Genomic DNA, 16,051 nt, shown 5'->3' on the forward strand with positions numbered 1-16,051 from the left:
GTGGCCCTTAGAATGTGGGAAGAACTTAAGGAGTCAAAGAATACAAATGCCAGGTGTACCCCCTCTTTAAAAGACTTGATTTTATTTTTGGTCCCACTCTGACAAGCACACTGAGAGTAATTATAATAATTATGTCAGCGTATGTTTCATTCAGCTCGCGTTCATGCTCACTTTTCCTGGGATGCGAGAACATGCCCAATGTTCCTTCATGTTCAGACAACCAGGACGCCTGCCCAGGACCAGACACACACTCACAGAACTGTGCCAACAGCCTCCCAATGCCCTGAATATTCATCATCGTTGTTCCCAAAGAACCAGTTCCTTCTATGGGAATCTGAAGACAATGAGTATTGCCAAGTGAACAGGAAAGCCAGGCCTCCTCCAAATGGGGCAATTCCGGAAAACAGCTCAGCAGAGGCACCTGGCGCCAGCGTCTACAGCAGAAACAGAGGCCCAGGAGACCCGTGGGGGGTGGGGGACACCGAGATGCCCGCCATCAGGGAGCACACAGTACCTGTAGGTGATCCTCACTTCTGTTCCGGGTTCGTCTCGCTCCCAGATCAAAGCAACACTCTCCGGGGACTTCTGAACATGCCGATCCAAGCAGTTGACTGCACAAAAACAAGTTAACAAACATTAGACTCGGTGTTCTTAGAGTTTGAATATGTGGGGGGGGGGGGGGCGGGGGGGGGGTCTGGTTCGCTGTGACCTGCACTACTCTCTGATGAGGTGCACCCTTCCCTCATCAAAGGGGAGGTTTCTACTTCCTTGCAAGGAGAAGGGTGATTGTCAGAGCCTGGGAAAACAAGACAATAACTACCCAAATTTGACCTCACAGGTTTAGAGTGAGCCCCTGTGGACAATCTGAGGCAGGTACTTCACACCAGTAGTCTCAAGCCCAGTGACACATTGGTGTGACCTGGGCCTCCCCCAGGGACCCTGACCCAGTTGACCTTGTGGTTTCAAGGCTCCCTGGGTGGTGCTAATGTGCAGCTGGGGCTGCACACCACAGCCTGAGCTGTTGGAAAGAATATTTCATGCAAATAGGATGCTCCTGATGCAATACAAGGTTCATGCCAGGGGCTCTCGCGTGTGGTAGAGATGCACACAGTCCAGGCCAAGAAGCCACATTCCTTCTCAGGTGTCCAGCCAGCACCCTAAAACCTAAAACAAGCCTCTGCTCCAAGGAGTGTTGCAATGATGGGGAAATGCAATGCTGGTTTGCCGGAAGGCTCTGCTCCTCCCCCCCGCCCCCCCCCCCACCCTTACTCAAGCCCAGGTCACATGACTTCCCATAAAAAGAAGAGGTCAGTTCTTCCGGTGTACTGTAAACTGAAGATTAGTAAAATCATGTTCATTTGCTGACATCCTGTTCAACGTGAGCTTAACTGTGGCTGGTAATGCCAGCCTTCGAAGCCGGCCTTTCATTGCTCACCTCCCCATCAGCAGGGGAAATGAACATCACACATAGCTGTTGGGGGTAGCAGCCATCTGCCCACCTGCTCTTCAGGTCACCCCAATGTCCAGACATATAAATTTGTGTGTTTTTTTCTCTTCGGGGCAGTTACTTATCTTCTTCAAATCAATCTCCTCCTACGTAACTGGGAGCTGCATTATCTATTATCTCTAACTCAAGAGGCCATGACCAGGAACAAATGAAATACTGAACGTTAAAGTACCATTATATAAATACAAGGTTCTATATTGCCAACTGATAAATACCATACTATGAGTTAGAGACTTTTAAATGGGATAACCGTTCTGACAAAAGTTATGGGAGATACCAAAAGATCATATGATTCCTATAGTTCTTGAGAGGGTGAACTCACGTGAAAATATTACATAGTTTAGTGTGTGTGTGTGTGTGTGCGTGTGAATTACATTTTTCCCTCTTGGGTTATTTTATTCTTTATAATAAAAAAAATCATTTCAATTTCCTGGCTCATAACAGGATATAAATTATACGTCAAAAAATTTTAAATATGAGGTAGATATCATGGAAAAAGTTGCTAATACTACTTACTGATGCAGAAAAGTTATTTGAATTATTAGAAAAATAGAAGAGAAAAAATGCCCCCCCCCCCCCCCCCAAAAAAAAAAAAAAACAGAAAAGAGGAAAAACAAGATGAGAAACTAAGAAGAAGGGGCTTGGTGGTAGAACCTGGATTTATACAATAAGCCCAAATCAATGTGTGTATGAGAGAGAGAGAGAGTTAGAGAGAGAGAGAGAGAGAGAGAGAGAGAGATTGAGAGAGAGAGAGAGAATGGTCTGAAGTTCATATATCAAATTTTCCCACTAAAGCTAGGATCTCTAACTTCTCTTGAACAATCAGCAGATGAGGACACACTCTCCCCTGGGAGCTAAGGTGGGAGCCACGCCTCAGCCGGCGCGTCCTGTCCCCCCTCCAGTGCCTGACCCCAATGGAGTGGGAAGCAGTGACCCTAAACAGGTCATGACAAGCCTTGGATGCCCAGCTCCTTGAACTGAGGGCAGATGCTGAGAAAGGGCTGGAGGGGAAACTGGGTGAGTTAAAGGTATGCACTGAGCTGGAGTCCACTGAGCAGGAGTCCGGCAGCAGGGCGCTGCTTCCATGTGTACATGAGTGTTTGTTGGACCCTGGCTGCTCCAGGCATCCCAGATGCAAACCCCTAACCCCACCCGGATCAGTGCTGAGAAGACTCCAGGTGACAAGTGTGCACTCTTATCTGAGAAATCTGAAATCAACACACCTTCTCCCGCCCTGAGGTGGACCTTCTGAGTCACCCTGGAAAGTGGCCAGCTCATATATAGCTTAGGAAACAGTCTACAGGTGGTCCAGTGACCTGCCCAAGGCCGAGCCAGGAAGCAATAGGAAGGGCCTCAAAACACAAGTAACACCTTACCTGGGGCTCATGTACCCATATCACCTGCTCCCACAGCAGCCAGGGTGCCAACACATGACTGCCCAACTTCGAACCTAGACCCTCAGTGCCACGGAGCCAAGCAGGAGGACAGAGGTGCAGAAGGTGGAGGGGAAAGACTTGCCCCATGATGGACAGCACCCAGAATGTTGCTGGCTGGCCAGCGAGACCAGCCCTGTGGCCACCTCTTCCCAGGGCTGACAAACTGCAGGAATTCAGGCAGGTAGGCACTGAGCCCAGGTGCAGTGTCCCTAGGTACCTTCCTTGAACATGGGAGGTGCTGGACAAGTGGCCACCAAGACCCTGAGTGATGGACCTCTCCCTATGGCAGTGCCAATTCTGGTGAGCACCTTCCAGCCTCGGGACCTTTACGTGGCTCTTCCTTTCTGTGGCACACTGTCCCACTCTCTCACCTACTGCCCACTCTCCTGCAGGTCCCGACCTACACATTCTCACTGTCTCAGTGAGCACTTCACGTCCCGGGGACCTCTAACTCGCTTGAGGCGTTTGCACTTGCTGTCCCTCTGTGGGCAGGGGCCAGATGTCCTGTTCATATCTTCATACGTGCAGCCTAAGCCCGAGCACAGAGCAGAGAAGCACCTCAGCTCTGGATGGTGGGCAGACCATTCAAGTCCTTGAGCTAAAGAGCAACGATGGAGTCTAAATGGCACGAGGCTGGCCCCATGTCCAGGGGAGGGAACGGACTTCTTCCTATCTTCATGGCTTTGTTCCTCAAGAAGTTCTCCTGTTGGACTCAGTCAGCACTTCTAAATCCCCCAGAACCTCCAACGGGCTTCTTAGCACACGCATTATGACCCCACCACTACTGGAAGTCTGAGTGAGCAGATCTGGGCAGCCTGAGATTCCCCTCTAGCAGGTCCCAGTGACGCTGTTGCTGCTGGTTCAGGCCCAGGCTCCCATAGACAGACATGCATGGGTACCTCTACACGCATTCTACTTTGTATGTGTATTCCTGATTCCGGAGGGCTTTCTTTTCCCTACGGGGACAGGAGTGATCAAAAACACTGCCAGGGAGATGAAAGGTGGAGGCTGCATTCACTTTCTTCCAGCCATGGACCAGATTTACAGCTAAACTACTTGAAAACCAACTGAAGTGTAGCTGATCTGAAATAGTGTTTCTAGGTAGCACCGAAGAAGCCATGTAGAGACTGGTAAGAGGAGATGCAGAAAGGGAAAGCCCCCCTCAGGCAGGTGTGGCAGCCAACAGGCCAGGCAGATATTGTCCCTGAAAAGCTCCATCCCCTGGAAGTGTAGAAGCTCAACCCCACACAGAGATCCCCAACCCAGAGCAACAGAGACGGGAAGAGCCTGTGTAGCATTGGGCAGAGGGATTCAGGGGGATTCTGTCCACCTGGGAGACTCAGACCGCACCTACTGTTAGCAGCCAAAGCCAGACAAGTTTGCTCCAGACTCTGACTGCTGGAGAGGTTGTGCGGCTGTGTTTGGGTCCAGTGGAGGGGTCTGCGGGCTACACCCAGCAGTGACTTTGAGGGACCCTCTACTTTCTGGAAAGGCATTGGGCAGAGAGCCCCAGTCAGTGACTAATCTGTGTGGTTTGGGGGAAAAGGAACGTCTCTTCCACGTCGAGCACAGGGCCACAGCCCCTCGCCCACCTGTGGAGCCACCTGGTCTGCCCAGCCTGCTGGCTGGAGGTGCAGGGGAGCAGTGCAGGTCTGGGATTTTAGGCCCATACTACAGGGTTCGGAGCCCAATCAGAGCTGGGAATTTCAGCCCCACTTTGTGGAGACCAGCCGCCCAGAGAGATCAGAGTCCTGCACAGGGCTGATTTCCTGGCCCCTCCTCCTTGCTTTGGTGGCACAGAGGAGCTGGGATTTGGGGACTGTATCCCCCAAGGAGGCTTCTGTCAGGGAGACAAACAGGGAGTGCTGACCTCTGTGACTACACTGTGGAGTGGCAGATCCAAGCTTCCTGTGAGTTTCACCTTGCAGGCCCAGGAAGGAGAGGCGGTGCCAGTCCTCCACTCCTGCAGGCTGCGGACACCACTCCCAACAGGAGACTGTCTGGTTCAGCCTGTGAAGTTCTGGATATCCCCGCTGGGTGAAGTTCTGTGGGGGATGGAGAGCAGCTCACAGCAGGTCATTCAAAGTGTGAGTCCCCACCTGCAGGCTGGGCCCCAGACATCCTCAACAGGAGACTCTTGACCTATCCCTCTGAGCCCAGGGCAGCCGAACCTGGTGCTGCAGAGGAGTCTGCAGACTGTACCCAGCCTGAACCTGAAGTGAGACCCCAGAGGGGGAACTAGAGTTGGAGTCTCTGGCAGAGACTAAAGAGTTTGGCTTGAATTTATCAGAAACAGAGCTCAACCCACACAAGATGCCAATCCAATTAGCCAAATAAAATGGCACATCCAAAGGGGAATCCTGGCAGGTTCCAGACCCTGCTGGGAATAATCCCACCTTGGGGGGGCAGCCCCTGCACAGCATCTCATTCATGGTGATCAAGGTTTACCTTGATAGACACCCAGCCCAAAAGGTTAATGACTATGCCACTGAGCCCATCAAGACACCTCGAGATGGAACCTGCCCAGCAGTTTGCATGCCACGGGTGGGGTTGAGCCTCATATTCAGCCAGCCTGAAGGTCGATCCTACCCACAAATGGGCCAACATCAATCAAGACCCAATTATAATAGGAGGGCCCAAATAACCCGCACAAGAGACATTCCTAGAGCACCCAGCTCAGGAGATCAAGGAGACTGAACCACTGGGTCCCACAGGACACCTACTACAGAAGGCCACCCCACGAAGACTGGTAGTCATTGCAGTCCTATCTAATACACAGAATCAAACACAAAAGAAAGCCAAAATGGGGAGACAAAGAATCGGGCCCCAAATGATATAATAGGAGGAATCTCCAGTAAAGGAGCTAAATGAAATGGAGGCAAGCAATTTATCCAAAAAAGAGCTCAAAGTAACTGTTCTAAGGATATTCAAAAGCATAAAAAATAACATAGAAACCATAATAAATAATAGGTCGAAAATGAAGAAGAATGTCGTATCTGAAATACAGAATAGACTGGAAAGAATAATCAGTAGGCTGAACAAAGCAGAGAGTTGGTCAGTGAATTAGAAGACAAGATAGAAAATAAGTCACTCCATCCGAGCAGCAAAAGAAAGAAAGAATTAAAAAACAAGAGGGTAGTTTAAGGATAATTTGGCACAATGTGAAATGTAACAACGTCTATAGGGATACCAGAGGGAGAAGGAAGTGAGCAAGTGATAGAGAACCTCTTTCCAAAATCCAGAACCCATTTTTAGAGAAAAACTCTCAGCAAAGTGGGAACAGAGGGATTATACTTGAACATAATAAAGGCCCCAAATAGCCTTAGCAATCTTGAGAAAGAAGAACAAAGTTGGAGGGATCACAATACTAGGTATTGAACTATACTACAAGGCCACTGTCATCATTACAGCCTGGTACTGGTACAAGAACAGGCATATAGGTTAATGGAACAGAACAGAGACTGTTCAGAAATTGACCCGTGCCATTATGACAAAGGAGGCAAAAGCATACAATGTAATAAAGACAGTCTCTTCAATAAATGGTGTTGGGAAAACTGGACAGGTACATGCAAAAAAATGAAACTAGACCACCAACTTACACCATATACAAGAATATATTCAAAATGGATAAGCAACTTAAATATAACTTGCAAAACCATAAAAATCCAAGAAGAAAATAGGCAGCAATATCTCAGATATCTCATGTAGCAGTATTTTTGCCAATACATCTCCTAGGGCCAGAAAAACAAAGGAAAGAATAAACAAATGCAACTACATCAAACTAAAAATGTTCTGCACAGCAAAAGAAACAATCAACAAGATGAAAAGGGAACCCACTGTATGGGATAACATATTTGCCAACAATACATCTGATAAAGGATTAATCTCTAAAATATATAAAGAACTTGTATAACTCAACAATCCAATTAAAAAATAGACAAACGACCTGAATAGACACTTCTCCAAAAAGGACATAACAGATGGCCAAGAGACACATGAAAAAATGCTCAACATCACTAATCACCAGAGAGATGTAAATTAAAACTACAATGAGGTATCACCTCACACCTGTCAGAATGGCCACCAGCAACAAATCAACAAACAGCAAGTGCTGTCAAGGATGTGGAGAAAAGGAACCCTCGTGCACTGCTGGTGGGAATGCAGACTGGTGCAGCCACTGTGGAAAACAGTATGGAGGTTCCTCAAAAAATTAAAAATGGAACTGCCATTTGACCCAGTGATCTCGTGTCTGGGAATATATCCTAAGAATCCTGAAATACCCATCAGAAAGATTGGTATTTTCTTTCTGCCTATTTTCTTCTTGGGTTTTTTATGGTTTTGCAAGTTACATTTAAGTTGCTTATCCATTTTGAGTATATGCACCCCTGTGTTCATAGCAGCGCTATTTACAATACCTAAGATCTGGAAACAGTCCCAAGTGCCCATCAGTAAATGAGTGGATAAAAAAGCTGTGGTACATTTACATAATGGAATACTATGCAGCTGTAAAAATGAAGGATCTTTCTGTTACCCTTTGTAACAGCATGGAGGGACCTGGAGATGATTATGCTAAGCAAAATAAGCCAGTCAGAGAAAGACAAATATCACATGATCTCACTCATATGTGGAATCTAAAGAACAAAGTAAACTAGTGAACAAAATAGGCCCAGAGGTACGGATGCCCAAATGCCCACCGGTAGGTGAGTGGGTAGAAAAGCTGTGGTACACTTCCAGAATAAATACTACCTGGCTGTAAAAAAGAAGGAACTCTTATCCTGGCAGGTGTTGCTCAGTGGTTAAAGCTTTGGCCCGCACACAGAAGGGTTATGGGTTTGATTCCCAGTCAAGGCACATACCTGGGTTGCAGATTCTTTCCTTAGCCCCCGGTTGGAATGTGTGGGAGGCAACCAATCAATTTGTCTCTCTCACATCGATGTTTTTCTCTTTCTCTCCCTCTCCCTTCCTCTCTCTCTAAAAATCAATGGGAAAAATATCCTCAGGTGAGGATTAACCAAAAAAAATATATATATAGAAGAAACTCTTCCCTTTGCAACAGCATGGTGAACCTGGATATTAATATGCTAAGCAAAATAAGCCAGTCAAAGAAAGATCAATACCGTATGGCCTCAGTAATATATATAATCTAATGAACAAAATAAACTGATGAACAAAATGGGTTTAGAGGAGGCACGGATACATGGAATAGACTGACAGATCTCAGAAGGGAGGGTGGGGAAGGGGATGGGAAAAGATTAACCAAAGTACAATTATGCATATACACACAGCCCCTGGACACAGACAATAGTGTGGTGGAGGCCAGGGGTGTGGCAGGGGCTGGTCGAGAGGGGCAAAAGCAGGGAAAATGGTGGACATGTAATACTGTCAACAATAAAAATAATAATAAATTTAAAAAAAAAAAAAAAAAAAACACTTGCCAGCTCTGCAAGACATCTGACCTCACCTACATCACAGGTCAAACCCACCCTCCAGAGTCCATCCCTGTCCAAACACTCATTAAGCAGCGAGGACACACTTGCTATTTAATCTAAATGTCACTTTCTTAATTCAAAATGGGGGTAACAGTTCCTAAGTCTGGGCGAGACAATAGGAATTAGATGCCACTGGAGAGTTTCCTGTCACAGGGTCAGAGTGTGTGCAGTGTTCCCAGGGACAGGCAGTTTCTCAGCTGCCATGGCTTACACTCATTTGGCATGGGCACCTAGAGAAAGCACAGTGCAGGGTCTGAGTGACAGTGGCCCTAAAACACCATGTGATCCGTTGGCATTTAACACATATGGATGTTTCCTGCTATTGCTCCAACTTCAGGGAGAAAAGCAAAGAAGGAAGGGAGAGAGCAAGGATAAAGGAAGAAATTCTTACTCCTCCACACAAATGTCTCCGCCCATAGAACTGAGCAGTGGGACAAGAAAATTCTGCTTACAAGCATTGCCAGGAAGAGTTGGGCAAGACCCTAATGCAATTTAAGGCTCAGCTCAAACCCCACCTCCTAACTCAAATTTCCCAGCAATGATCTCTCTTTCTCTCCATCACGCAGTGGCCCACACCATTTAACACTTAGTTATTCTGCCCAGTGCCCCCATTCTGGGACACAATGCTGGCTCTGCTAAACTCTCCTCAGTCTAATTCACAAGGTCCCTAAGATTCACATATCATGGGGGCTGACATCATAATTCTTCCCTTAGCAACTGTAAATGCCTTGAGGAAGTTACCCTAGAGTGGATTTGCTCATTTACTGATCTGTGACTCACGTCCTCATGAGAATGCACTCTGTGGCACTGGGGCATTTTCTGCACTGCTCATCACTGTACATGAGTTGGAACCTTTATTTCCACATCTGTACAATGGGACCACCAACCACTTCACACTGCTGTCATGACAATGAAATGAGAAGAGGCTCCATCATGTTCACCTCAAGGCAGGCCTACCATTGAGCCTAACACAGCTCTGCAAATAGTTCAGCAAATGACTGCTGATGGTTCATAGGTTTGGGTTTTTGTTTTTTGTCTTTTAAAAAAAAAAGAGGTTATAATATCCATTATAAAGATGGCACACGCTTATGCAGGAATTTTCAAGAACTCCTGTCAGTTGTTTAAATACCTCCTTCCCCTTCCCAACTTGAAGTAAACCCACATACAGAAATTCTATTTTAATCAAAAGAAACAAGGGAGCTAATATTCACAAAAGGATTCACAATGGGTTTTCCTTAAATAGAAACTCTCCCTGGCACGAGGTAAGATATTACATCAGTCACAAAAATTGTATCTGCCAACTTTCCAGAAGCATCTGCCCTTTAAAACTCCAGGCGTCTGAAAACTACAGAGAAATCAGTCCCTTCTGGAAGGCCTTTCTCCTAAGACCTGGGGTCACATTTTCATTTCAAGTTCCTTGGAAGACCTTAGACAAGTTACTTCAATTGCTGAGAAATAAGCAAAGGACCAGGACTATAGTGTCTTGCGATTGTCAGTGTATCCACCTTCTAAATGATTGGAGGCGCGTCATAAAGAAAAGTATAGCAAAGTGGTTCCCATTGCTGCAACGGATGTCCCCAGAAGCATCCAGAAATCTCTGTGTTCAATGCTTGGTTAAAAATAGTTTCTCTATCCCCTTGCTTGAAAGCAAGAATACACACACTTAAGAAAAATCAGACTCAGAATTTGGTATTTAGAAAAGAGAGTACGGTTGTGTGTTTTGAAAGCAACATACACGATTACCCTCCAGTTCTGCATCTGCACCTTCCTGACATCTTGAGTCTATACACCAGAGAGCAAAACATCATTGAGCTGTGTGGAGGACAGAGCCAAATTTCAAAGTCTGGGAAGAATCCTTTTTAGATCTTTGGAGCCCTGTTGACCACCTGCATACCCTCCTGACCCGTTTCCAGCCTCATCCAGACTGACTGGACGCAAGCGCGTGTGGTCCTGTTCAGAGGAAACACAGCACTTTCACCAGCACTGCTGAAGGTCGGGCTCAATGTCACAGCCCCCTAGCCACCCCAGCTCCCCTACTACCACAGGATTCATTAATTAATAACAAAGGCCAGTGATTGGATGTGAGTAAAGACTGCAGAGAACTTTATAAGTGTTTTCTCATTTAATGCTAACAACAGCCCTAAGAGTCCCCAGGCCATCCACTTTGGGTCAGAAGAAACCTAGCAGCTTCTGCTGTAGTGTCTGTGACCTCTGGTCGATGTCCCCTGGGCCCTGTGTAAGTGGTTTAGGACACAGTTCCAGCTGAGCCAGCCTGAGTCCTCCCAGTCAAGGCCCCAGACTTGTGATGACAGCCTGAGACACAGATCAATGGGGAGCAGAAGCAAGCCATGCCCATGGGGCCCTGTCCAAAGTCCTGACCCACAGAGCGGTGAGAGTACTAAGACTCTTGGGGGCGGTTTGATAAGCAACAATAGTGACTCGAACAGAATTCAGACTGTCTTACTGTACAGACAAGGAGATCCATGTAGAGAACAGTAAGGGGAAAGCAAGGAGGCAGACCCAGGTGGAATTCTCAAGACATACCCAGAACCACTAAGCTGTACTGCACCACCCATCTGCCATTTCTATTTGCTTGCTGGAGTCATCTCCAGGACACTAATCCCAATTCTGCCCATTTAGAAGAGTCTTGTCTGCCCTAGCTTGGGGCCTATAGGTCAGTGGTTCTCAACCTTGTATGTCCCTCAGGAGCACCCGGAGAGTTTATAAACACAGATGGCAGAGCGCCACCCTCAGGGTTTTGGATTCCAGGGTCTCAGATGAAGCCCGAGAACTTGCATGTCTAATAAAATTCCCAGGTGCCGCTGGTCTGGGGACCACAGTTTGAGAATCAGTGGTACAGATGTTCCCGAAGGGGTAATGGGAGTTTCAAAAGTGCTGCTCCTTTGGAATAAGCCATCGTTACAGTGACTGTCACACAGACAGATCAGCCCAAAGCATACCTGCCATTCCACAGCTCTCTAGGGGGTTCCCAGAGCAGCTATGGCCTGGCCTGGTCTTTTTCATGCCATCGCCTCTGTGGTTTGCAGACACTGTCAAAGGGCAGAGATACTCCTGACAGATGAGAGGGTGGACATACACATTCAAGGTGAGAATGGTGCTGAGAACCTGTTTTTCCACAGGGCAGGTTCTGAAGCTCAGTTTCTGGTAAAATAAGTGAAGGAAAAAGAGGCACTTCTGCTGGCCAACCACAGGTTGAGGCTGACTGAGTGGGGCTCGAGAGGCCCTTCCTGCCTGTCCCAGGAGGTCCATCCCCAGTGACTGATCTGGGAGTGAGAGGCTACAAGTGCGCATGAGCCAGCCCTGACCATCCCCAGCGGCCTCGGCCCTCCACAGCCCCAGTCGCTTGCACAAGCGCTGCACATTACATGTTCTGCTCTCTCCTGCAAGTGGCTCTCTTCCCTCCAAGGGTAACTCTGCAAACCTAAGGGTTTGTTTTGTGCTCCTTTTACCCACTAGTTCAAGGACACTTGCTGCTGACTCAATTTTAAAGAAAACACTTATCTCGTAAGTGATTCATTTTAATTAAACCATCAAAGTAGTATACAAAATGGGGGGGGGGGGGGGAATCTGGCCCAAAGTTCTTCCCTAAGTTTCTTTGTTTGAAAAATAACTGCAAGAGCCCTAGCTGGTTTGGCTCAGTGGACAGAGTGTTGGCCTGCAGACCAAAGGGTCCCGGGTTCGAATCAGGTCAAAGGGCATGTACCTTGGTTGCAGTCTCCTCATCGGCCGGGGCCCTGGTCAGGGTGAGTGCAGGAGGCAACCAATCAATGTGTTTCTCTCACATCGATGTTTCTCTCTGCCTTTCCCTCTCTCCCACTCTCTCTAAAAGATCAAAGGAAAAATATCCTCAGGTGAGGATTAACAAAAAAATATATTTAAAAAAAGAAAAAAGAACTGCAAGACACTACCTATCATTGTATGGCTATTTGTAAATATGATAAAATTGCTATTACTTATTGATCACCAATAAGTGCTGGGCCTGTTCCACACCTCCAGCACTCTGTCCTCACAATCAACCTACAAGTGGGCTTACTGCCCCCGTTTACAAGTGAGGCGACAGGCTCAGAGGAGTCACGGGCCCAGTAAATGTTGGAGTTGTGCAAACACCAGACCCTACCCCGAAGTTCGGGTCTTGGCCAGGACCTGACCCTGCCATTAAGATCTGCATGTCCTCCCCGGAAACATCCCCTAGACCCCACTTCCACCTAACTGGGTGCCCCATCCTCCCTAGCCATGCAGCCCCCCTGAGCACCCCACCTGGCTGTAAATCCCCTCCTCCCCAGGCTACCCACACCCCAGTCTACCCTGCCTGAATGGCCTCCAGTTCCTGGGCCTTCTCTCCTGGCTGCCTCCGGGTACAGTGTGCTCCTCCCACCACCCAAATCCCAAATCTTAACTGGACAATACAGTAGTAGGCTCAATCTCAGCAGATCCCAAAGGACTCAGTGGCTGGTGGTGCTGGTTTCTGGGACCTCAAACAGAACCAGGTCTAAAGCAAGCCATGGGTCTTTTTGTTTGGGGAGTGGGGAAGGGATTTGGGAGGGGCACGGTCATCTGAAACTGAGAGCTGGGAGGCCCGGCCGGTCTTTCTTCCCTCCCACAGGCACCGCCGGGAGCAAGGAGATAAGTGATTCCAGCTGCTGGCCCCTGGGTTTCCTCCTCCCAGGCTACGTGCCACCGCTCGGTTTGTTTACTTGGGCAACATATCTCCCCAGGCCAGTCGCCCAGCGGGCGGGCAGCTGGTGGTAACACAGAGTACGGGGAAGTCCCGGCTCCTGTGCACCCGGCACCCACCCCGCAGCCTGCCCCGGGTGTCGCCTGCTGCTCCCGCCGTTACACTTGAGAGCCCACCATTGGAGGAGGCGGCAGGGCAGGCAGGGCCAGGAGCTGGGCGACCCCCGAGCTGACACCCGGGCGCGGGCTGAAGCCGGGGAAGTGGGGGGACGCGGAGTGACAGCGGAGAGGGAGGCTGGGGCCTCGGGGTCCTGAGGCGCCGGCCCACGGGTCAGCGACCCGTCCCTGACGGCTGCGCTCGGAGTCGCCTCTGGACGTCTGAGCCCGGGGCGCGCTGGTCCCCGCCGCCCACTCACCCGACACGTTGAGCTGGCCTCCCAGGAACCAGCCGATCTTGCCGCTGCTGAAGTCACAGTCCCAGACGGTGTGGAAGGGGGTGTCCCACACCAGCGTGTTGCGCGCCAGCGGCCCCCAGAAGGCATCGGGCTGCTGCTCCGCCAGCGCTTTCAGCGCGGGGTACGAGGCGGGCAGCGCTGCCCCGGCGCAGGGGGCGCTGCCCCGGGGCCCAGAGGCCGCCCTGCGCGGCCCGATCCCTCCGCCGGGCGGCCACCCCCGAGGTCCCTGCAGGACGCTCCGGAGCCGCCGGACGCCGCAGCCCACACTGCGCGCCGCCATCTCCCCAACGCCCCAAGGCCTCTGCACCCCTAGCCAGACTCCCAGTCGGTGGGGAGGAGGGGGGTGTCGCTCTCTCCGAGGGCCCGCCCCGTCTCCGCCCTCCCGCCACCACCCACTCCTCGGACCCCTCCTGGCCTGAAGCTGCCTTCAGAGCCCCCCTTCCCCCTAGAGAAGGGACCGCGAAGGAGGAGGGAAAGCGGCCCGGGGAGGGGCGCTGGGGAGTCCCCGCCCCGGCGAGGCTGAGGGCGGACCCCTTGCCTGCGCTCCCTGCGCTCTGGGCCGGCGGCGGAGCTTTGGCCGTTTTAGTTTCAGTTTGTGTGTCGGGTTCGGAAAGCGAACTGCAGAGACACGTGCGTCCAGGCTGGGCCCGCGCCCGGGACTTCCGGGGCCGGAGCCTCATAGAACCATCTGCGAAGTGCACAGGTGGGCGTGCGAACCCAAGTCAGGTCGGTTCGTATCTCAGGCTGAAGTCTGCATAGTGATCTCTGTGCCATTCAGAGAGAACCGCCGCCCCCACGCCCCTCATGCCAGACGGGTCTGTGGGTCTGTACGTCCTCGCACACAAACTCCAGTAGCCCCTGTGGGCTCAACGGGCTGATCAGGCGCCACCGGCCAGGAGGCTGTGGGGACCTGGGGTCCATTGCTTCTTTCACCCAAAGGCCTGGTTTGGAACTGTGTCGCTTTGGGGTTTTCCTCCAATTGCCTCGGTCTCCGTGGCCTGGGTTCAACCCCTGGATTTTCTAACTCTGTGGTCTTGGGCAAGCTCCTGAACTTCTCTGTGCCTCATTTTACTTCTGTAGAAAACGGGAGTAAAATCTCCCTCCCCTGCTACCCTGAAGAATAAACGAGATTGTGTCGGAAGCGTCAAAGGCCAATAGGAAGCCCCAGTTTGAGGTTGAGGGAAACTATTCAATGCAAACAGCTCAACTGTGACACAGCACAGCTGTGATACAGCAGCACCTCCCAGCCAGGCGGCTCTGCTCCCTCTCCAGACAGGCATCAGTGGTGTTTCCCCTCTGGGGAAAGGAAGTCTTCAGGTGGAAAGGGACAGTGCACTCCCAGAGCCAGGGGAGAGCTGACCTATATAAACAGAAGCCCTTGCCTCTGGTCCCTGGTGCAAATGAGGACTCCAAATCCTCTCAGTTTGGTTGGTCCAAGAGGCACGTTCCTGATTGGTCAGAATAGTGCCTCCCTGATTGGTCAGTGAAGATGTTGAGGCCGAAATCGGTTTGGCTCAGTGGATAGAGCGTCAGCCTGCGGACTGAAGGGTCCCAGGTTCGATTCCGGTCAAGGGCATGTACCTGGGTTGTGGGCACATCCCCAGTAGGAGATGTGCAGGAGGCGGCTGATCGATGTTTCTCTCTCATCGATGTTTCTAGCTATCTCTCTCTCCCTTCCTCTCTGTAAAAAATCAATAAAATATATTTAAAAAAAAAAAAAAAGATGTTGAGGGAGTTATACCCCTGCAGATCCAATGGGAAAGGGAAAGTCTCAGTCCTATTGGTTGAAATAGGATTCCAGGAATTTCTTTTTTTTTTAAATTAAATCTTTATTGTTCAGATTATTACATTTGTTCCTCTTCCCCCCCCCCCCATAACTTCCCTCCACCTAGGTCCCACCCCACCCTCTGCCCTCACTCCCCACCCACTGTCCTCATCCATAGGTGTACGATTTTTGTCCAGTCTCTTCCCACACTCCCACACCCTTTTCCCACCCAAGAATAGTCTGTCCATCCCCTTTCTATGACCCTGATTCTATTATAATCACCAGTTCATTCTGTTCATCAGATTATTTATTCCCTTGATTTTTAGATTCACTTGTTGATAGATGTGTATTTGTTGTTCATAATTTGTATCTTTACCTTTTTCTTCTTCTTCCTCTTCTTAAAGGATACCTTTCAGCATTTCATATAATACTGGTTTGGTGGTGATGAACTCCTTTAGCTTTTCCTTATCTGTGAAGCTCTTTATCTGACCTTCAATTCTGAATGATAGCTTTGCTGGGTAAAGTAATCTTGGTTGTAGGTTCTTGGCATTCATCACTTTGAATATTTCTTGCCACTCCCTTCTGGCCTGCAAAGTTTCTGTTGAGAAATCAGCTGACAGTCGTATGGGTACTCCCTTGTAGGTAACTGACTGTCTTTCTCTTGCTGCTTTTAAGATTCTCTCTTTGTCTTTTGCTCTTGGCAT

General features: G+C 49.5%; 1 protein-coding gene across 1 annotated transcript in view; it reads right to left on the reverse strand.

The window, feature by feature from the left end:
- ACSS1 (acyl-CoA synthetase short chain family member 1) overlaps positions 1-14,021 on the reverse strand; it is a 59,466-nt gene extending 45,445 nt beyond the window's left edge. The window contains exons 1-2 of the mRNA XM_036321696.1: positions 13,544-14,021; positions 515-611 (exon numbers count right to left, since the gene is read on the reverse strand). Coding sequence (XP_036177589.1) covers positions 515-611; positions 13,544-13,862 — 416 coding nt within the window. The 5' untranslated portion in view covers positions 13,863-14,021. The remainder of the gene's footprint in view (positions 1-514; positions 612-13,543) is intronic.
- Positions 14,022-16,051: the final 2,030 nt, after the last annotated feature.

This window comes from Myotis myotis, unplaced genomic scaffold (genome assembly GCF_014108235.1).
Source record: "Myotis myotis isolate mMyoMyo1 unplaced genomic scaffold, mMyoMyo1.p scaffold_m19_p_9, whole genome shotgun sequence".
In the NCBI taxonomy this organism is placed as follows: domain Eukaryota; kingdom Metazoa; phylum Chordata; class Mammalia; order Chiroptera; family Vespertilionidae; genus Myotis; species Myotis myotis.